A 22,019-nucleotide genomic window follows, 5' to 3' on the forward strand; every position below is an offset into this window, starting at 1 on the left:
TGTCAAATCTACACCAAGTTTGACAATTCTGTGTTTGTTTTAAATGTGCCATGTGGATGAAGGTAGGTGGTTGGCAGTGGACCTCAGAAACCAACAGGAGCAGCCTTACCTCTCACACCCTGTTTGGCAATGGACGTGGCTTGACCAAACATTTCACCTCCCAGCGATGCACCCCCAGGGGGAATGGGACATTCCAACCCTCCCCACACCTCCCACTGGGCCAAACACATTAAGCATATTGCAGTATCCTCTTTTGGCCTTAATTAGGCTTTGTTCATTCCCACTTTTGTTCATTCAAGTGTCACAGCATCAACTGTTTGTTGACCTCATAGTGATCATGTTCTGTGGGTAGGGCAGTATGAGGCACACGAGTGCTGCTCCACCTGTGTATTCATCTCAGTGTTAACCCCTGTCCACTGTCTGTTTCCCATGTTAAACAATGGTGGGGTTTTATAAGGCCCCCACTAGTGAACAGGCCACATCAGGGGTAGTGGTTTACTTAACTTGCATTATCACCAGTTTACAGCTGGGAATATGAGTATGATTGGGCACCCTAGAAACCTGGGATAGACTTGCATGTGAATAAGTGAGAATAAAAGGGGCACCTACTGCCCGTTGACAAAGCTTTGCATTTATTTTTCATACATAAAACAAATGATCTTTGCCACTAATACTCAATATTTTTTTTCTACTAAGGATGCAAGAGTGAATTAAACAATGCAGTCCTTTGCTCCTCAAATTATTCCATGAAATAAATAAAGGTACAATAACACAATGTGGATGAATGTAGTGCCTTGGATGACCTATGTGAGATGATTTCACAACAGGGAACTGGGAAGATTGGCATGTGCACATAACGGGGTGGTAGTGGGACACAGGGTAATGAAAGCTAATGGATTATCTCTGGTCTCTTCACATTGAGCTGTAGTCTGGCCAGTGTCCCAGTGGAGGTCCGTGTAGTATGAGACAGGACATCCATCCTATCTTCAACCGGCTTCTTTACACCTAATCAGCCTTGTTCGTCTGCTTATCCCTCTCCTCTTTGGTGATTTGAGCTGCAAGGCAATTAGTCTAAGTCGTGAATCATATTTCCAATTCATAAATCAAACATACTAGAGCTTATTGTTGGTGATCAATGAATGAGTGATAATACTTCACTATTTTAGACTATTTGATTTTACATTTTAATTCTAGACTATGTAAAATACACTGCTCAAAAAAATAAAGGGAACACTTAAACAACACAATGTAACTCCAAGTCAATCACACTTCTGTGAAATCAAACTGTCCACTTAGGAAGCAACACTGATTGACAATACATTTCACATGCTGTTGTGCAAATGGAATACACAACAGGTGGAAATTATAGGCAATTAGCAAGACACCCCCAATAAAGGAGTCGTTCTGCAGGTGGTGACCACAGACCACTTCTCAGTTCCTATGCTTCCTGGCTGATGTTTTGGTCACTTTTGAATGCTGGCGGTGCTTTCACTCTAGTGGTAGCATGTTCTGCTGCCTGCAACATCCTCCAGCATGACTGGTTTGGCGGTGGGTCAGTCATGGTGTGGGGTGGCATTTCTTTGGGGGGGGTCGCACAGCCCTCCATGTGCTCGCCAGAGGTAGCCTGACTGCCATTAGGTACCGAGATGAGATCCTCAGACCCTTTGTGAGACCATATGCTGATGCGGTTGGCCCTGGGTTCCTCCTAACGCAAGACAATGCTAGACCTCATGTGGCTGGAGTGTGTCAGCAGTTCCTGCAAGAGGATGGCATTGATGCTATGGACTGTCCCGCCCGTTCCCCAGACCTAAATCCAATTGAGCACATCTGGGACATCATGTCTCGCTCCATCCACCAACGCCACGTTGCACCACAGACTGTCCAGGAGTTGGCGGATGCTTTAGTCCAGGTCTGGGAGGAGATCCCTCAGGAGACCATCCGCCACCTCATCAGGAGCATGCCCAGGCGTTGTAGGGAGGTCATACAGGCACGTGGAGGCCACACACACTACTGAGCCTCATTTTGACTTGTTTTAAGGACATTACATCGAAGTTGGATCAGCCTGTATTGTGTTTTTCCACTTTAATTTTGAGTGTGACTCCAAATCCAGACCTCCATGGGTTGATAAATTTGATTTCCATTGATAATTTGTGTGTGATTTTGTTGTCAGGACATTCAACTATGTAAAGAAAAAAGTATTTAATAAGAATATTTCATTCATTCAGATCTAGGATGTGTTATTTTAGTTTTCCCTATATTCTTTTGAGCAGTGTATATTATTTATAATATCCATGCCATTTGATAAAAAATACCACTGAGGAAATGTTTACGTTCTTCAATAACATTGGGATTAGAATAACATCTCCAGTTCAATTTGTTAATATCAAGATAGATTTTTCTAAAAATCTATAGTGTACAGATGAGATAAAACATGTCTTATACTTTCACATTATCCAATATTTTGTAACATATTTGACCTTAAATTAAGTGAGATGGACAATGCACATTGTTACATACTGTAACGTCTAGTACATTGACATTTTAGTCATTTAGCAGACGGTCTTATGCAGAGCGATTTCCAGAAACAATTAGGGTTAAGTATTTTTGCACACCTTTTATTCTTCTCAAATGAACACAAATGAAACAGTTGTATAATGACGGGATTGACCTCAGTTATTATTGAGTGTGGGGGCTTACCTTGGGGGAAAGTGCCAGGTGCTGGGAATAAAATGGGTAGAAGCATGACAGGACACAGCATGGTGGGGTTACAGACAGAAGGAGAGACACACGTCAGAGGAGATGGATCATGTCATGGTGGCAGGATCCATTTAGAACCTTTACATGTATTCCAGTGTACATTCTAAAGGTCCGTCAGGGAGTTAATATACCCGTATGAAGACATAATGATATGTCTGTATATGTTAAAATGAAATCTCAAATAGGAAGAATAGATTTACTGTATTTGCCCACTAGAACATACAATGATTACCATGATACATGTTCTAGATTTGAACATACCATTTAACATGTACAAGTAGAATTCTTCCCTCTCAGATTTGATGTCCAAATGTATTATTTCATAAGGGAACCCCAAATCATGTTTCAAATATGAGTTTGAAGCATTCATATATGATGACATTTTCAGACATTCATATATGACTTCATATTTGATGGACACATATGTACTAAGGGTACCTGTTCCAGACTGTAAACAGAGTGAAGTACATAGGAAGTTGGAAATCTTGACAATCACCATGCACACTCAGTGGACAGTTTATTAGGTACATCAATCTAGTACCGGGTCGGTCCCCCCTTTGCCTGAATTCTTCAGGATATGGAAACATTGCTGAATTGGTATCAAGGGCCCTAACGTGTACCAGGAAAACATTCACCACACCATTACACCACCGCCACCAGCCTGTACCATCGACACCAGGCAGGATGGGGCTATAGACTCAAGCTGTTTACGCGAAGTCCTGACTCTGCCATCAGCATGACGCAACAGCAACCGGGATTCTTCGGACCAGGCAATGTATTTCCACACCGCAATTGTCCAGTGTTGGTGATCGTGTGCCCACTGGAGCCACTTCTTGTGTTTAGCTGATAGGAGTGGAACCCGGTCATCTGCTGCAATGGCCCATCTGTGACAAAGACCAATGAGTTGTTCATTCCTGGATGCCATTCTGCACACCACTGCGTCGTTATTTGCCAGTTTGTGGCCCGCCTGTTAGATTGCACCATTCTTGCCATTCTCCTTCGACCTCTCATCAATGAGTTTTTTTCCCCCACAGGACCGCCGTTGCCTGGATGTTTTTTGTTTGTCACACTATTCTTGGTGACCCCTAGACACTGTTGTGCGTGAAAAGCCCAGGAGGCCAGCCATTTCTGAGATACTGGAACACACCTGGCACCGACGATCATATCATGCTCAAAGTCACTTAGGTCACTCATTTTGCCCATTCTTACGTTCAATCGAACAGTAACTGGATGCCTTGATGCCTGTCTGCTTGCTTTATATAACAAGCCACGGCCACATGATTAATTGTCTGTAGGAGCGAACCATTTTCGTGAACAGGGTGGTGTACCTAATAAACTAGCCACTAAGCATACAAGATTGACAATGGATTTGGCAGTTGGTTGGCAGGCCAGGTGTGTTAAGGAGCTCACCAGCAGAGAAAAGGTGAGTAGTGGTTAGGGATACTTACGGCGAATCTCCAGCTTGCACTCCACTACATCTTCTCCACTGGCGTTGACTGCTTTGCACATGTACACTCCCCCATCAAATGAGCAGGGCTTGCGGATCTCCAGGGTGAGTACGCCCTGCTTACTGAACATACGGTACTTGGCCTCGTTGGAGATGTCCATCTTGTTTTTGTACCATGTCACTTTGGGCTGAGAGAGAGAGAGAGGTTACAATGTGAACTAGAGAGGTTACAATGTGAACTAGAGAGGTTACAATGTGACCTAGAGCGGTTACAATGTGAACTAGAGAGGTTACAATGTGAACTAGAGAGGTTACAATGTGAACTAGATGTGCCTAAAGTAATGCATGTGGAAAAAACAATTCAATTATGTCTATCTGCTATAACTAAGGATCATAGTTTTTACTGTTTTACTGGTCAGGACATGCTTGACATCCCCCTACAGTATTAGTAGCAGACTTGATGATAATGTAATAGTCGTGCTGATTTGATGGTCATTCTGATGGTGATAAATCACTATATCATTCATGGTTAGCAGCATAGCTTCGTCATTCTCGCCTGTATAGGGACACCTCACCTTGGGGATGCCTCTGACAGAGCAGCTGAGGGTGGCGTTGTAGCCTGCTATGACTGAACGGCTCACTAGAGGGTGTGTGAATTTAGGCGCCTCGGAAAAGTCATGCTCCTTGTAGGTTGGAGGCTTGTATTCGAAACCTGGTGAACAGATGAACAGATGCAGTGCTCAACCTTTGTTCAGAAAGTTGATGGGTTTTTACACAGGTGGCAGTAGGGGATGTTTTTTTTAAAATTAATTTCATATGAATGCTGCTCCTGCATACATAAATGTATAGCTATTGTTTGTTTATAGTTATGATGTCATGGTGGTATTGCTGTCATGAACGGAGCATCAGGTATGGGAGCCCACCTGTTTTCTGGATGTAGGCACTGTCTGCTGAGAAGCAGGGCTCTAGGCTGAGGCCTACCATGTTCACAGCGTAGATACGGAAGATGTATTCATTCCCCATGATGAGATCAGCCACCACACAGTTAGTTCGCCTATATAGTTCATAGACAGTGTACCATTCCTGAAAACCAACCATATTTTAGTCAAACTCTTCATTTTTAAGTGAGACAATATTTTAGGGCTACCAAAATACTACAGAACAACTCAACCACAATGTCAGTGTAATGTGTCTTGAGAGAATGAGAATGCATGCCAACTCCATTGAATGTTTGCCAAACAAAGGGGCCCAACTGTGTTATATTTAGTAATGGGGCATCTCCGATATCCCAAATGAGATAGTGTTCTTTGTAACATGATAATCTCATATCTCACAGCCTGCCATAGTGAGATGTAGGAAATTAATTGGGTCTAATAATGACTTGTGTGAAACCTGAATAGGGAGCTTTTTATTTAGCCACTAACCTTGCAGCTCAGAAGTACAATGGGTTTCCATCACTAAACAGACAAGCCATGTCCAGTATGAGGCCAAGGCTGGGGGCTAAAAACAGGGTGTGCTTGGCTTGCTGTGCTCTGGGTGGCTGCCTGGGGTGGTGGAAGGTGGCAGTTGGAGCTCAAACAAACAGGCCCAGCATGCAGTTTTCCTTGCCCACAAAGGCTCTCTGCCTAGCTGTGGCTGACTGTGTGTCACAAGGGAGGGTAAAATACCCATCGGTGACCATGTAGCATTCTTCCCCTCACATAGTGTACATACATGAGTCAATTATGGCCTTGTGTCAGAGAGCTTAGCTACCTTGCCTTGGCACTCAGAGCTTGGCATAGTTCACTCTGAGCCCAGCCAGAGAACTAACAGCTAATTATCAGGCAGCTCGTCCTCTCTCTCACACACACTGGGATGACCTCTGTGTGTCAGTTAGAAAATAAATATTAGCCTAATCATCATTTAGAATATAGATAATGCTTTCCTGAACCTGCCATGGGAGGGGCAGTGTATAACTTTCCTCATTCAATATTGTCTGATCAATGAACCTCTTGCTCAAATTGATGAAGAGAACATTTTCATGTTCGACACTGCCCAGCACATTGACTCTCACCATGGTCTTCTTGTCAGCCTTCTGAACCATGTAGCCAGTTATTTCACAATTTCCATTGTCCTTGGGTGGCTTCCACTCCAGAGCCACATTGAAGCCCCAAACATCCATGATCTTCAGTTTCTCTGGAGACCCAGGCAAATCTAAAGATAAGAAATCACATTTATCGAGTCAACATACTGTACCATAACTTTACCTTAAACTCCAATCGAATCATTTACAGAGAAATGTAAACCACACGGTGGGTACACGTAGAATATTGTTTACGTGTTATCTTAGGGACAGGTGTGGTTTTGTTTCAATATCCAACGATAATGGGACCAGCTTGCGGGATGTGTCACTTGCGGAACATGTCAGTTTCATAGTTAACTCAGATACAGCATAAACCCATTCTGAGTGAATTGATCGTGCCACTGATCAATCATAAACCATTTATATTCAAAACCATTAGAGTTGTGAGGAGCCCTCACCGACTATCTGAATTGAGATGCTGGCTGTGTCCTCAACATTCTCAATCTGCAGCTTGACTTCATACTTCCCAGAGTCCTTCCTCTCTGACTTGCGGATGAACAGGATTGTGTCGGTGTCACTGTTTCGGACGCTGACCTGCTTCGGGTTCAGATGCTCCCCATCTTTACTCCAGGTGATCACAGGCCTAGGCTTGCCCTAAAATAACAAATAATAATATAAACAATCTAATATTTTTTAGAAAGACCAAACCAGATTCTGTAGGACTACAGTACAAGTAAGTTAATATGTGTGAAATATTGGTTTTCCTCAGTAACCTACGTTTACTAAATAATCATTACAGTTCCAGGGGTGATGATGATTTCAGCATCTCCAGACCAAGACATTTGAAATATGATATTGTTCAGATATTTGTATGGCAGATTTGAACCTAGATAAATGTTCCTAATGAATACAGTAGATGGTGGTACATTTGGCGGTGGCCCAGACTCCTTGGCTTGTGGTATTCAGCAGTTACTCACTATGAGCTGCTTAAGATAATCATGTCTGTATCAGTTATCAGTCTGTCAATTGCATGTGTTACTAGGATACAGTTTCAAAACTGAAGCTGTATGTATTTATAGTCTTGAGGGAAAAGCAGAAAGGAATAAAGAGACATAGCGTGATATACTGTAGTATTTTTGCAGACTGTAGTATACTGTAGTATTTACTGTTGTGTTTTTGCAATAATTTTGTTTGATTATTTTTGACATACAAATGGGAGCTTTCGCCTTGAGGAAACCTACTGGACAAATACTAAAAGAGCAAATTTTCCAAACCCTATAGATAGGTAGGACTGGTATTCCATAGTAAACTGTCATATTGTTTCACGTTGGTAGCAACATTCCATAACTCAACGTGCACCAAAGAAAATGAAATAGCAATTTCATTCAACATATTTCTCTTATGGGCAAGGGCACCAGCATATATACAGTACATTCATCCTATAGAGTGTGAAGGGTGTACTCTACCCCATACCTGGAAAGGGATCACAAGGTTGATTGTCTCCTCCACTTTCTTGATGAGGGTCTGGCGGAGATTTCTAGGAATCCAGATTTTGGGTTTCTCTGTTAACAAAAATGTCATAAGATGTCAATGAATAAAAGTGTTTGGGTACAGTTTTGTGGTGTGCGTGTGCGGGGAAAGTGGTAGGCTTGGGCGGTATACCGTATTCTCAATACTGTCAATCAGGGGTGTCAATTTGGGCTGGCTTTAGGACCATGCAGACACCTCGGAGTGGGCGGGAAGACTGTTTGTCTGATTGCAGTGAACAGCCCAACTTTCCTCTCAAAGCAGTGCAGAGGTGGACGATGGCTGTAATTGACTAGGTTACAGCTGTTTGACTTGAATCTAAACTCAAGTTTTAAATTCCGGTGCTGAGCCAATGCGTAGCAGCTAATTGCTGTAAGATATGTTGCTGAAGAATGTTATTTATGTCCCTTATCAACTGAGGTGAATGAAGGTATAGCAGCCAAGGTGATAATGACTGAAGTCAATTGTTGTCAATTACTTGTTTTTGCTGTTCTCTGTACAGCATTTTAGACATTTTTAAATTGTGTAGGAATGCAGAAAATAGAATAAATAAAGTCACTTTGCTATAGCCTACCCTCAGTTTACCTGAAATTATGCCAATGCCATCAGTACCCTAAAGCTCGGGGCCTACCCGCCTCTCGGGGGTGTGTGCTACGCCACTGCTTATAACTATAAGTTTTCACTATCAAATAAATGATCTCTAGCTCAGGGCTCCAGCTATGCATTTGGTTTGCTAACTTCCTAACTTAGTGGCTAGCTCGCAAGATCAAGCTTCTTGGTTATGGCAGAAACAATCAAATCCCCCCCTGGATAAAAATCCTGGCTGCCAAACATTTCTTTGTGCTGCAGCAAACTGATTAGCCTTTCAGATACTGTAGTTATATAACTTTATGAGCTCGGTTGTCTGTTCTTGCAATTAGTTTATGTCCGCTTGTTAGCATTTAGCTAGTGTCCGCTGTGGGAATTTTTGGGGGAAAAAATACCGGCCTTTGTGTGCACTGCCAGTAATACCGTATACCCCTCTATGGTACAGGAATGGCATGAAAATATGCATACCGCCCAACCCTAGAAGTTGGTTCATGGCTCAGACTTTTCCCTTAGACTGTGCGGAAATCGACTCTGCCGCATGAGCATGCTTTTGCGATAGCGCGCCGGACCTCGGGCTCGAAGGTCGAGGGTTCGAGACCTGCTCCCTTCTGTTTCATTACAATACCTTTCAACTATCACGTTTAGCTTGATGGCACCATTACTGATCCAATGAGTTACTGCTCATGTACATTGACCAACCACCTGTGCGGTCGGTAGTAATAAGCGTGAGTTGACAACATCAAGTGCTTTTCAGTGCAATTCCACGGTAACGGTGACACAGACTTTCACTTTAACATGTATGTCAATCAAAAACCAATAATTGGAGAATTAAACCAACCATACAACTCTATGCACAGGAACTACTTTTAACAATTTCCACAGAAAATGTTACAAAAACCCATTTACTTGAATAACAGTGCAGATGCAAAGTTTGGTAACAGAAGGAAAGTTTGTGCCACCATTCTTTTGCCAAACTTTGCATCTGCACTGTTCTACAAGTAAATGGGTTTTTGTAACACTTTCAATGGAAAATGTTAAACGCAGTCATTATGCATAGAGTTGTATGGTTTGTTTAACTTTGCAATCATTGGTTTTTGTTTGACATGCATTTTAAAGTGAAAAATCTGAGTCTCAGTGTCACTGTTACCGTGAAATGTCCTTACTGCCAATCAGCACTTAGTGATAATACCATCCTGTCAGCAAGTGCAAAGGCTGGGGGCTTCAGTGTACATCTGAGAACTCAAAATACACCTCACAACTAATCTGTTAGGTGCTGAGAGCGAAATAGCTGATGACCTTGGCAATGTATGTATGTTCCCAAACATGATCTGTGAGCCCTGAGATCCATGTAGGGTAGTGGAGGCTTACTTCAAGCCTCATCAGCTAAATATCTCAAACTGTAGAGAAATAGGAGAGAGGAGACAACAACAGGACACCTCACATACTTTCCATTACAACCTTTGGGTTTTGAACAAACTGATGTCTTACTCTTACAGTGCAAGTGTTTTAGGAACTTCCCTGGTAAAAAAAATATTTATGTCTTGTACATGTTTTGACTTCATGCTCATTGTATGGGAGGGAGGGTATAATTGAAAAATTGGATTTGTTTTAAGCAATCATGGGGGAATGCTTACGCATGATCTCGCGGATAGTGACGGCCTGTGCTAGGGAGATAGGTGCACTGGGCCCTGCCATGTTGTAGGCTCTGACACGGAACTGCATCTTCTCCCCGGTTGGCAGGTCCCGGATGATCACAGATGTCCTCTCTGTCAGACCCTCGAAAGCTGGCACCCATTCATCAGCTGTGGGCAAGAGACGGCCAGACAGACGTGTCAAAACGCAACATCCGAAGAAGGCTCAGTGCCCCATCCCCATATGTCATCACAACTAGGGCTGCCTGCATGGATTGAGTTAGAACATTGACGTGCAGCTGGCCAGCATAGCCAGCCCCGGAGGGATTGATTTAATTACCTACGCATTGTGCTAATGGTCCCTGGCTCAAACCACTCTTGACAACTTAGGCCTTTGATGTTGTCAGACTAAAACCAAAGCTTTATAGATAATGGCTCATCGTGGAAAGTGTGATACAGCTAGCATGATAGAGGATGTCGTTTTATGTAAGAGGGTCAAGATTTTTTTTTAATTAAACAGGCTATGCTCTCTGAAATGTTGCTGCATTTGGATTTATTTGACAGTTTTTCTATATTGATAGGTTGTTTTTCAAATAGTGTGTTCCTAACTGAAATACTCTCTTCAACAGCTTTCATGCCATCCTCCTCCTTATCTACCCAGATATTGTGTGAGTGTGTGTGTCAGGGATCAAAATATTGAATGCAGTACTCACAGCCCTCCTTGCAGTACTCGACCCCATAGCCATGCAGCTCAGACGAACCCAGATGCTCCGGGGTTCTCCACTTCAGTGAGATGGTAGTGTCACTGATGTCATCCACGCACAGGCCGACGGGCTCACTGGTTGGGGCTTAGAGAGAGAGAGAGAGAGAGAGAGAGAGGGGGTAAGGAAGAGAGGGATTTCGGCAACATTATTGTAGTCTACATAAGAAATCAATGTGATTTTGCAGAGAGCCACATCAATTCACAGAAATACTCATAATAAACATTGATAAAAGATACAACTATTATACATGGAACTTTAGATAAACTCCTCCTTAATGCAACCGCTGTGTCAGATTTCAAAAATACTTTACGGAAAAAAAGCACACCATGCAATAATCTGAGTAAGGCGCTCAAAAACCAAAACAGCCAAAGAGATATCCGCCATGTTGTGTAGTCAACATGAGTCAGAAATAGCATTATAAATATTCACTTACCTTTGATGATCTTCATCAGAATGCACTCCCAGGAATCCCAGTTCCACAATAAATGTTTGATTTGTTCGATAAAGTTCATAATTTATGTCCAAATACCTTCCTTTGTTAGGGCATTTTGTAAACAAATCCAAACGCGAGCTACCTCTCAAAGCATTCTGCCAGACCTCTGACTCATTCCCCTCTCATTCGCCCCCACTTCACAGTAAAGCCTCAAACAAAGTTCTAAAAACTGTTGACATCTAGTGGAAGCCGTAGGAAGTGCAACATGACCAATATCCCATTGTATCTTCAATAGGGAATGAGTTGAAAATCGACCAACCTCAGATTTCCCACTTCCTGGTTGGATTTTTTATCAGGTTTTCGCCTGCCATATGAGTTCTGTTATACTCACAGACATCATTCAAACAGTTTTAGAAACTTCAGAGTGTTTTCTATCCAATACTACTAATAATATGCATTCATTAGCAACTGGGACAGAGTAGCAGTTTACTCTGGGCACCTTATTCATCCAAGCTACTCAATACTGCCCCTCTGTCACCAAGAAGTTAAGTAACCATCTGTCTTATGTAACCATCAGTGGAGTTTGCTGAGGGGAGTCCGGCTCATAATAATGGCCAGAACAGAGTAAATGGAATGGCATCAAACACATGGAAACCAAGTGTTTGATGTGTTTGATACCATTCCAATTATTCCGCTCCAGTCATTACCATGAGCCCGTCCTCCCCAACTAAGGTGCCACCAACCTCCTGTGGTAACCATACCAAACGTGACATATCATGCTAATATTAGCGTTCTGGATTTACCTTTACTATGTTACGTCTAGTCTATGAGACCAGACTGCAATACTGGGCTAGCTGCAACAATGCTACTATGGAAACCATTCAGTCCCTATAAATCTTAATGTCATGTTTATCTCACCATTTTTCTTAGAAAATGGGTAAATAACAATGGAGAAACAAATAGAGAGTATCTTACTCATTTTTTGTTTACATCCATAAGTCTAAAGATGTATTTCATGAATAATCCTCCTAATATCAACAGAGAGAACTGAGGTTATTTGTAATTTATCCTGTCATAGCTGATTTGTACCACAAACAGTTTGCATGTAACAACACATTAGCATACAGAGACATCCTACAAAAGCAGACTAAAATAAGCTCAAGCTGACAGCCATCAGAGGTTGAGTTTTAGAGTTGCCTTTCCCCTGGGCCCTGAGCCCATGGTCCCATGTCACAGGTTAACCAGACAGGGGAGCCATGTAGGCATGTAGTAGAGGTCAGAGGTCAGTCTGTGTTTAAAGGGCCAGACTGAATGGAAAAGACCAACCGTCGTCTACAGGCAGTACAGGAACACAGCAAACAATAGTTTGATAAACATCCTTTTCATTTTATTAGCCAACACACAAACAACAACACAGGAAAGTCTGTTAGTAGAAAACTTTTCTTCTCTTTTGCGCCTGTGAGACAAAACATACAACAAACATCTCTGATTTACCAATGAAGGTGGCACTGTCCATTCCTACTTACATTGCCCCTTACAATAACAGTAAAAAGGAGAACAGAAGCACAGAAACCACAGCCAGGGTTTACCTTCTATCTTATTATCATCATTATCATTAAAGAAATCCCAGTATTTATTACAGCACAAACCATGCCCCTAATAGTTGACCCTAGCTTAGAGGAAAATAAATCAATGCCTACTCCTAGGAGGTTCCAACTCTGGTACGGGCTCTGGTGCCTGGGCGGGCTCTGGTGCCGGGCCAGGCTCTGCTGGGTCACCCTCTGCAGGGGGGGCTCTATCGGCTGGTGTGTCTCCTTCTGCCGTAGAGGCCCCATCCTCAACTGGGGGTGCTTCTGTTGGGACTGGCTCTGTTGCGGATGCTGCTGGCTCAACAGGGGTCTCTGGTGCTAGATCTGAGGCTTGTTCCTCTGGAGGAGGTACTGCTGCTGCGTCTGGCTTGGCCTCCCCCTCTGTCGGTGCCTTTGCTGCACCATCCACTGGAACTTCCTCCGCTGGCGGCTTCTTCTCGGCCGTCTTTGGCAGCATTGGCTTGGTCATCCTTGAATAAGGTTAAGATAGTGCTGTTCGAAGTGAGCTTGTCGTACTCCTCCTGTTCCTTGTCTCCCACACGCCTCAATCTACTCTGCTGCTGCTCCTCTCTCTCGATCTGTTCTATCTCAGTGATAGCACTCGACAGCAGCAGTTCAGCTGGGTCAATGTCCTCCCAGAGCAGCCTCAACAGTAGCAGCTAGCCCCTGTGTTCTAAGCAGCTGGTCCCAGCCCAGCCGCGCGCTTACATGCCATTATTTATAGAGGTGGATGCCACAGATAGTTTCCTAATCAGCTGTCTTACAGGAGATCTGGTTCATCCAGATACCTCGATGTTCACACTCACATCCCCGAGAAGGAGGAGAAAGTAGAGGGGGACCCAAGGTAAAAGAATCAGAGACACAGCAAAGAGAGCCCCATAATTCCACTAGACACCGATTTCTGTCTTGAAGACGCCTCCTCCAGTCTTATTTTAGACAGTGTCTACCCAAACATGTTTTCCCTACAAGCACAAGTCAGCATGCTATGGGAACCAAATGTCAAGATGACCACGTGTTGTTGTTGAGTGGTTACAGGTGCCCGTTGTGATTGCATAGCAGATCTTACATGGCTTAGGGGATCTGTAAACTTAACTCTCAGTAGCGAAACCCCCAAGACAATTCACTGTAGTGATAGACAGCACTGACATCAATCAAACACACTGCCACTGAAAATATGTATATGGGTAATCCAAATACTTTAGGATGGAAACAGTTTTGTACATTTCCAATTAAAATCATGTAAAAAAAGACATACAATTTGATACATCAAATTGGGAATTTTGTGACATATTAGCGCAACTGTATTATTAAGGAAATAATATCAACATTATATTCAGAGAAAACAGGTATGTAGCTGCAGTCAGAACAATGGGGTTGTTTCTTCTGTTGTTGTGCTCTGTTTATGTTCCGTGGTCAGCTCACATCAGTAATCTCTGCCAGGACAAAAGTTGTGTTGATGTGACAGTGTGACAATACATGGACAATAATACGATTATTGTGAATTTATTTTTAATTTTTTTATTTTACCTTTATTTTACTAGGCAAGTCAGTTAAGAACAAATTCTTATTTTCAATGACGGCCTAGGAACAGTGGGTTAACTGCCTGTTCAGGGGCAAAACGACAGATTTGTACCTTGTCAGCTTGGGGATTGTTCAGATGAATATAATAGTTTGATAAAAACGTTTACATGCAATGCAAAAATAACGATTTCCCTAATAATCCTGTTTACATGGACACATCTGAAATCAGGCTACCTGATGGGACTTTGATTAATGCAGAACATCACCAATCAAAGTAAACTTTCTACCACAGCAACCATGTTATTTTTGGGAAGCCTACTTGATTCTGAGTTCAGACATATACAGTTTGTATGTGGAAACTATTTCTAAGATGCATACTTTCAGTTTTTCCACAGACACAGCTCATTACTTCTCTGCATTATTCATCTAGTGTCACGCCCTGACCTTAGAGAACCTTTTTATTTCTCTATTTGGTTAGGTCAGGGTGTGATTTGGGTGGGCATTCTATGTTTTCTATTTCTTCGTTTTTGACCTGGTATGGATCACAATCAGAGGCAGCTGTCTATCTTTGTCTCTGATTGGGAAGCATACTTAGGTAGCCTTTTTCCCACCTGTGTTTGTGGGTAATGATTTATTTTCTGTGAGTGTTTGTGTGCGCCACGGTTGCGTCACATTCGGTATCTGTTTACCTGTTTTTTTGTGAAGGTTTCACTTTATTAAAGATGTGGAATTACATGCACGCTGCTCCTTGGCTCATTTATGACAGGGAGATGGAAGACAGTGATCGTGACACCTAGATGGGCTAGCTTACACTGTTACAGTAGGTTACAGTATGTGAGGTGAATTGCTTCTCATAAGTAATGGTTTCATTTAATTGATTTGGCATAATACATGATTGCATTGTAAAAATACATACTTTCAGACCACTGTGCCCTCTTGTGGTAACTTCCCTCGCACATAAGAGGGAAGCTTGCGCTGCTGGTGCTGTCACAAGTGCAGATCAAATGCACTGCTGGAACTCCGATTAAGCCGTTTACACATGTCCTAATAATTCAAAAGATTGCTTAGAAAACCTGGTGTTTTAATTGCTGCTTGTTTACTTTGATTTTGACCTCACGCCGATTAAGATAATCAGGGTAAGGTGTTTACATGACTATTGCATAATCTGCCTATTGTCAGAATCAGTTTAATATCGAGTTATTGATGTGCATTAAAACATAATCATATGACTGGCGAGTGACTGACTGTCCAGTGTGACCACCCAAGGGAGAGTACATGCCTCTACGATGACCATCCACCGCCCAAAGTTTACACCAACAAGCGGACACATATCTGTTCGCATTTTGACCTGATTGTACGAGGTGCTACATGGAACAAAATGTATTTCCCCATCCCTCAAACAGGGAAGTTCAATTTCATAGATGTACATAAAAGAAAATCACATAGGAGGGGAACTCACCCACTGGGATGAAAGGTTGTGAGGCAGCGCTGTGACATGACATGCCAATGGCGTTCACTGCATAGACACGCATCTCATATTCCACACCCTCTATCATCCTCTTGGCCTCATAGGTAGTATCCGTGTAGGGGTCAAAGTTCAGCCTCATCCACCTGTAGCTCTTCTTCTTCTTCCTCTCCAGCACATAGCCTGGGAAGAAAAAGTCAAACATTGTTGCTGTAGACATCACAGGAGGTTGGTGGCACCTTAATGGCTGCAGTGGAATGGTGTCAAATGCATCAAACACACGGTTTCCATGTGTCTGATGCCGTTCCGTTCGTTCAGTTCCGTTCCAGCCATTATTAATGAGCCGTCATCCCAGCAGCCTCCACTGATAGACATGTGACTGTACCTATAAATATACTAAAATCAAACTACTCATATTTTCTCTGTACATGTTCGCTGTAAACAAGTGAGCATTGTGTATGCCTGAACATAAGATCTGGTAAGACATTATGCACGCTACTGTATATCCTCACCAATGATCGGGTTGCCACCATCTGACTTAGGGGGGTCCCACTGGACAACGCAGGAGTCCTCTCCAACACTGAGGATCCTTGGGGCCGAGGGAGGGTCTGGCGCGTCTGAGGAAAAGAAAAGGCCATTAAAAAACATGAATAAGATGACTTGGGACTATAAGGTTCTATCTGCAAAAAGATGATTCTGAGATAATTGGCTTTAAAGTTTCAAACCCTCATTGGTTTGAATAGTGTCTGTCATTTTTATCTAGTATTCTTTTGAACTTAACAAAATTAATTGGGGTATTTAGAGTACTACATAGGCAGAGAACATTGAACAGAACAAGGCTATGACAATAACTACATTTGGACAAAAATGCAGATAGAACCTTTGTCCCAAGTTCCCAAAATATAGTGTAAAATACAGGATAAGCAAGGCACAACCTGATTAAACTAATTTGTCTCATCTCTTTGACTAATGACAGAATGAGAAAATGTATCAACAAAAATCCTTGTGGACAGTGGTTGTATCTTACCAACAACTTTGACGTTAATGTCAGCTTTGTCCTCCCCAGCAGGGTTCCGCACAATCACAGAGTAGAGGCCCTCGTCCTGTTTATCCGCTCCCTCAATAGTGAAGATACAGTGTCCCTTGGTGCTCTCCACGTGGAGCCTTCCATCTCCCTCTGTCATCACCTGACTCATCAGGACAGCAGATCATTAGTGGAGTCATTCTCATTCAGCTGAACTTAAGGGATCAATTCCAATTCGTAATGGAACCGTTTATATCATCTGATCTGGGGTGTATTCATTAGTGCACACCGTTGCAAACGAGAGTTTCTTAATGGACAAATTCAGGTAGGTCCTTCCTTGTTTTGGCTTGCTTGCTTCCGGTCTGTTATAGTGAACACACCCTTGATGATACTGTTTATTGTCAAAGCCAAAAAAGGATGAAATACACTTTCCAAGACACATTGGCTGGAAAGGATTTACCTGGTCATGCTTTTTTGGCATGAAAACCAACCACACTGGGAGGTTTACTCATAGACTCAGCTGAAATGGCCATGCAAAAGCAGCTATAATACTTACTGTTCTGCCCTGGTGTCACCCCTTCGATGTCTTTCATTTCAGCAGAAGATGTTGAACATGCTCTTACCTGATCGTCATGGAAGTCTGAAACTGCATGCATTGTTTAATTAACATTGAATGCTGTGTTAAGTTATCAGGCAACATGTTGCCACCCAGGCTTCTATTGGCACAGACAAAATAAATCCTTGATGTTTTGAAATGAACAGTGTGTGAGAGCATGAGGAATAGTAACAGGGATGCCAGAAGAGAAAGGACAGCATGAGACTGACACAAATGCACAAACACATATACACGGGAAAGAGATGCATTTTTTTGGAACCCAGGTGCTATGGAGAGAAAGTAGTAATAGAGATTGAAAAGAGACATGCACAGGTCTCAGCGTTGGTGTTTAGGGCCACACTCACATCCCCATCCTTGATGCTCCATGTTTCTGCCGCCACCTCAGAGCCAGCCTACATGAGCAGAGCAAAGCAGTAAGGTTGCTGAAGAGGAGGCCAGAGGGTATTCCCCTCTTGTCTCCCCCTTCTCCCCAACTAACCTCCCGTTCCCAGCAATCAACCAGTCACCTGAGGACATTTAGGTCATGTGATCACCTGCAGACCTCCTACCTGTTGGGGTGGGTGAGGAAGGGACCCTCTCACCATGAAAGTGGCACAATTAGCTAAGACATCAATTAAAAGGTTTGACAATTGAGAACATGGGAAACCACATAGTTGAAATTGGAAAACAAGCTAAACACCATAGTTGATATTGAAAAAAACAAGGAAAGAAACATTAATAATTAAGCTAGTCTACAGTACATGGTAGTGGAAGAGTTAATTGTATGAGTGAACATACAAAGTATCAGACAGCTTATGACGTACTAATGGGGAAGACAAAACAACGTGGTTCAGTCTTCTCACAGCAAGCCTTACCTAGAAGACCTGATCATCTGTACAGTCGTTGGAACTGAGGTAGTCTCTCCTAAACATCCACTGGTCAGAGGCCAGCGTTCACACAAGATTTGGTTCTGGCCTACCAAGATTGGAATAGAGGCTATGTGCTAGCCTGCGTGGCTAATAAGGAAAACCAGCAACTTTACCTTTTCTCCCTTTGTCCAGATCACAGTAGGCGCTGGGTCTCCAGTGATGGGCACGTCCAGTCGCAGCTTGTTCCCAGCCACCACCATTATGGTGGAGTCGGCCGTGTGACCCATGCAGTCCAGGTGGATCTTTGGAGGATCTTCAGGAATAAAGAATGATGGACATGCAACATATGTAAATGTATTCTTAATCCAGCAATCCAAGATATATAATATTTTCAAGTAAATAAGAGGCTACGAGGATGAAGAATAAACCATGGTATACCTTGGCGAGGCACATAATCGATCTTGACCTCTGAGAAGCAGACAAACACGCAATGAATTCATAAAATGAAAAGGATCATTGTGAAATGCAGGGGCACATGACATGGTGTAATTGTAAAAGTACCCAGGAAGTTGAGTTTGGCTGAGAGGTTGAATGCGTATCCCTCTGGAACAAAGGTGTAGTCACCCTGGTCCTCAGGTTTGACATCATCGATAGTGAGTTTGTGGATCCTTCAGTGAGACATAATTTTCACAAATATTTGTCCAACTACTCAACAAACATTCTGACGCTACCCAGTACAACAGTATGGATACCATTCTCACCTGCCAATGTGTGTAATATTGGTCCTGGCATCGGCCTTCACTTCCACTCCGTTCTTGTACCAGATACCCTTCACAGTCTCATCTGAGACCTCACACTTAAACACAGCCTCGTCCTTTGCCTTCACCGTGAGGTCAGCAATGTTTTGGTACACCTCCAGTTCCTTCTCTAAAGGGTCAGAAGTCAGAGGTCAGAGATGATTCACAATGTATGTGGTATATGAAGTATTTCAGAATATGGGGTGTGTTCATTATGATCCTAGGTTTTTCTGGGGGACTTTTACTAGGGGATCCTAAGTGACATGGATATACAGTATATATCCAGTATATGACAACACCAGATGCATAGAGGATAGGGCATCTGATCCACACAGGAAACGAATACTTTTAGACATCAATGGAGGCTGCAAGCTCAAAGTCTATCAACATAAGAGAGAGTACGAGACAGTTAAGGGTAGTGGACAGGTAGTGTCCGTAATGATCAATGTAAACTACTCCACTCCTAGTGAAGGTTACGGTAGAATGAAGTTAGCTGACAGGAGCAATGAGAAGCTGCTACCTAGAGCATAATGGGATTGGCAGCTGGTAATTCTTGGCAATGGCTAAATTTTGATGGGGCCCAGATAAACTATAGTTGTGAGCTGGGCCAGATATCATCTTTAAATTCAACTACGAGCAATAACCGCTGAGCAACACACAATACAATAATACACACAAGATACTTGTGTATTCAGGGGTTTGTGCTTAGTCCCCGCCTGTACTCCCTGTTTACCCACGACTGCGTGGCCACACACGACTCCAACACCATCATTAAGTTTGCCGATGACACAACAGTAGTAGGCCTGATCACCAACGACGAACCAGAGCAGAGGTCAGGGACCTGGCAGTGTGGTGGCAGGACAACAACCTCTCCCTCAACCAGAGCAAAACAAAGGAGCTGATTGTGAACTATAGGAAAGAAGGGCCAAGCACTCCCCCATTCACATCGACAGGGTTGTAGTGGAGCAGATCGAGAGCTTCAAGTTCCTTGGTGTCCACATCACTAAGAAACTATCATGGTCCAGATACACCAAGACAGTCTTGAAGAGAGCACGATAATGCCAGGAGACTGCAAAGATTTTGCATGGGTCCTCAGATCCTCAGAAGATTCTACAGCTGCACCATCGAGAGCATCCTGCCTGGTTGCATCACTGTTTGGTATGGCAACTGCTCGGCATCTGACCGTAAGGCAATACAGAGGGTAGTGTGTACGGCCCAGCTTCCTGCCATCCAGGACCTCTATACCAGGCGGTGTCAGAGGAAGGTCCTAAAAATGGCAAAAAACTACAGCCACTCAAGTTCTTTCACAGTTCTTTCTGCTATCGCACAGCAACCGATACCCAAGCACTAAGTCTAGGCCCAAAAGGCTCTTTAACAGCTTCTACCCTCAAGCCATAAGACTGCTCGACAGTTAATCAAATAGCCACCTGGACTATATACACTGACCCCCTTATTTTATTCTTTTTTTTTGCACTGACTCTCTTGCACAGGTTCGATATACACTTACTAGACTCTAACCACACACCCGCACATACTACACTGACACTGCAATACACACACGGACACACACAGAAAACACACACATTCATATTGACGCCACACACATATACATTAATATTCCATCACACTCCTCACATACACTGCTGCTACTCTCTGTTTATTATCTATGCGTAGTCACTTTACCCCTACCTACATGTACTGTATAAAATACCTCAATTACACGACTAACCCGTACTCCTGCATATTTACTCTGTACCGGTACCCCTTGTATATAGCCTTATTATTGTTATTTTATTGTGTTACTATTTTTCCTTTAGTCCATTTAGCAGAACATTTCTTACTTACTAAAATAAAAAAATAAAAACTATGCATTGTTGGTTAAGGGCTCGTAAGTAAGCATTTCATGATAAGGTTATATTTGTATTTGGCCTATGTGAAAAATAAAATGTAATTTGATTTTTATTTGGTTTGATAACTGTATATATACAAACATACATGTCTGTTTATATACAGTACCAGTCAAAAGTTTGGACACACCTACACATTCAAGGGTTTTTCTTTATTTTTACTATTTTCTACATTGTAGAATAATAGTGAAGAAATCAAAACTACGAAATAACACATATGGAATTATGTAGTAGCCAAAAAATACTATTTGACCAAGAAGGAGAGTGATGGAGTGCTGCATCAGATGACCTGGCCTCCACAATCACCTGACCTCAACCCAATTGAGATGGTTTGGGATGAGTTGGACCACAAAGTGAAGGAAAAGCAGCCAACAAGAGCTCAGCATATGTGGGAACTCCTTCAAGAAAAGCATTCCCGGTGAAGCTGGTTGAGATAATTCCAAGAGTGTGGTAAGGCCAAGGGTGGCTACTTTGAAGAATCTCAAATATAAAATATATTTCCACATGATTCCATATGTGTTATTTCATAGTTTTGATGTCTTCACTATTATTCTACAATTGTAAAAAATAAGGAAAAATCCATGAATGAGTAGGTGTGTCCAAACGTTTGACTGGTACTGTACATCTACATCCAAAATGTTCAAAATGTTCAAAACTGCAGCTCTTGACATCAATGACTGGGCACTTACGGTCATGTTAGGATTGTAAAACGGTGATAAACTGATGTTTAGTTATGAGATGGTGGAGAATGGGTGTTTTTAATTGTCATAATGACACAGCTAAGGTTCTGTCACAGTTGAAAATGCTGAAGTGACATTGTTAATTGATGGTTGTTGTTCAATCAAAATTAATGTTATTTAATTTTTGTCCTACGTTCGTTTAGATTTTCTCCTACGTTCGTTTCCATTGAATGGTCATCATCCAACGTCTCTACCACATCGCCTGTGGTTTGATTCTCTATACTCGCTGGAATAGGACAACATTTTTAGTTTGCCATGTTCCCTGAATACCTTTTTGGAATATTCCTATAAATATACACCTAT

At 42.5% G+C, this 22,019-nt stretch overlaps 1 protein-coding gene and 1 non-coding gene across 9 annotated transcripts in view; both read right to left on the reverse strand.

Moving 5' to 3' along the window:
* Positions 1–609: 609 nt before the first annotated feature.
* Positions 610–22,019, reverse strand: part of LOC124033655 (myosin-binding protein C, cardiac-type-like) — a 40,288-nt gene continuing 18,878 nt past the window's right edge. For 2 of the 8 annotated variants that reach the window (XM_046345803.1, XM_046345802.1), the window contains 17 exons: positions 19,034–19,199; positions 18,834–18,940; positions 18,711–18,740; positions 18,446–18,585; positions 17,769–17,816; positions 16,812–16,971; positions 16,297–16,401; positions 15,779–15,967; positions 10,726–10,860; positions 10,016–10,183; positions 7,740–7,828; positions 6,725–6,920; positions 6,258–6,397; positions 5,128–5,287; positions 4,780–4,916; positions 4,206–4,392; positions 2,745–3,641 (listed from right to left, as the gene is read on the reverse strand). In XM_046345803.1, coding sequence (XP_046201759.1) covers positions 3,448–3,641; positions 4,206–4,392; positions 4,780–4,916; positions 5,128–5,287; positions 6,258–6,397; positions 6,725–6,920; positions 7,740–7,828; positions 10,016–10,183; positions 10,726–10,860; positions 15,779–15,967; positions 16,297–16,401; positions 16,812–16,971; positions 17,769–17,816; positions 18,446–18,585; positions 18,711–18,740; positions 18,834–18,940; positions 19,034–19,199 — 2,351 coding nt within the window. In that variant the 3' untranslated portion in view covers positions 2,745–3,447. Of the gene's footprint in view, positions 1,056–2,697; positions 2,719–2,744; positions 3,642–4,205; positions 4,393–4,779; positions 4,917–5,127; positions 5,288–6,257; positions 6,398–6,724; positions 6,921–7,739; positions 7,829–10,015; positions 10,184–10,725; positions 10,861–15,778; positions 15,968–16,296; positions 16,402–16,811; positions 16,972–17,768; positions 17,817–18,445; positions 18,586–18,710; positions 18,741–18,833; positions 18,941–19,033; positions 19,200–22,019 lie in introns of those variants that run through there. The other 6 variants (XM_046345801.1, XM_046345809.1, XM_046345805.1 and 3 more) reach the window with 5 other exon arrangements.
* Positions 7,481–7,535, reverse strand: LOC124034758. The gene has a single exon (XR_006838644.1). It is a non-coding gene; the product is annotated as a U7 small nuclear RNA (small nuclear RNA).

The sequence above is a fragment of the Oncorhynchus gorbuscha genome, linkage group LG04 (assembly GCF_021184085.1).
Source record: "Oncorhynchus gorbuscha isolate QuinsamMale2020 ecotype Even-year linkage group LG04, OgorEven_v1.0, whole genome shotgun sequence".
Taxonomy (NCBI): Eukaryota; Metazoa; Chordata; class Actinopteri; order Salmoniformes; family Salmonidae; genus Oncorhynchus; species Oncorhynchus gorbuscha.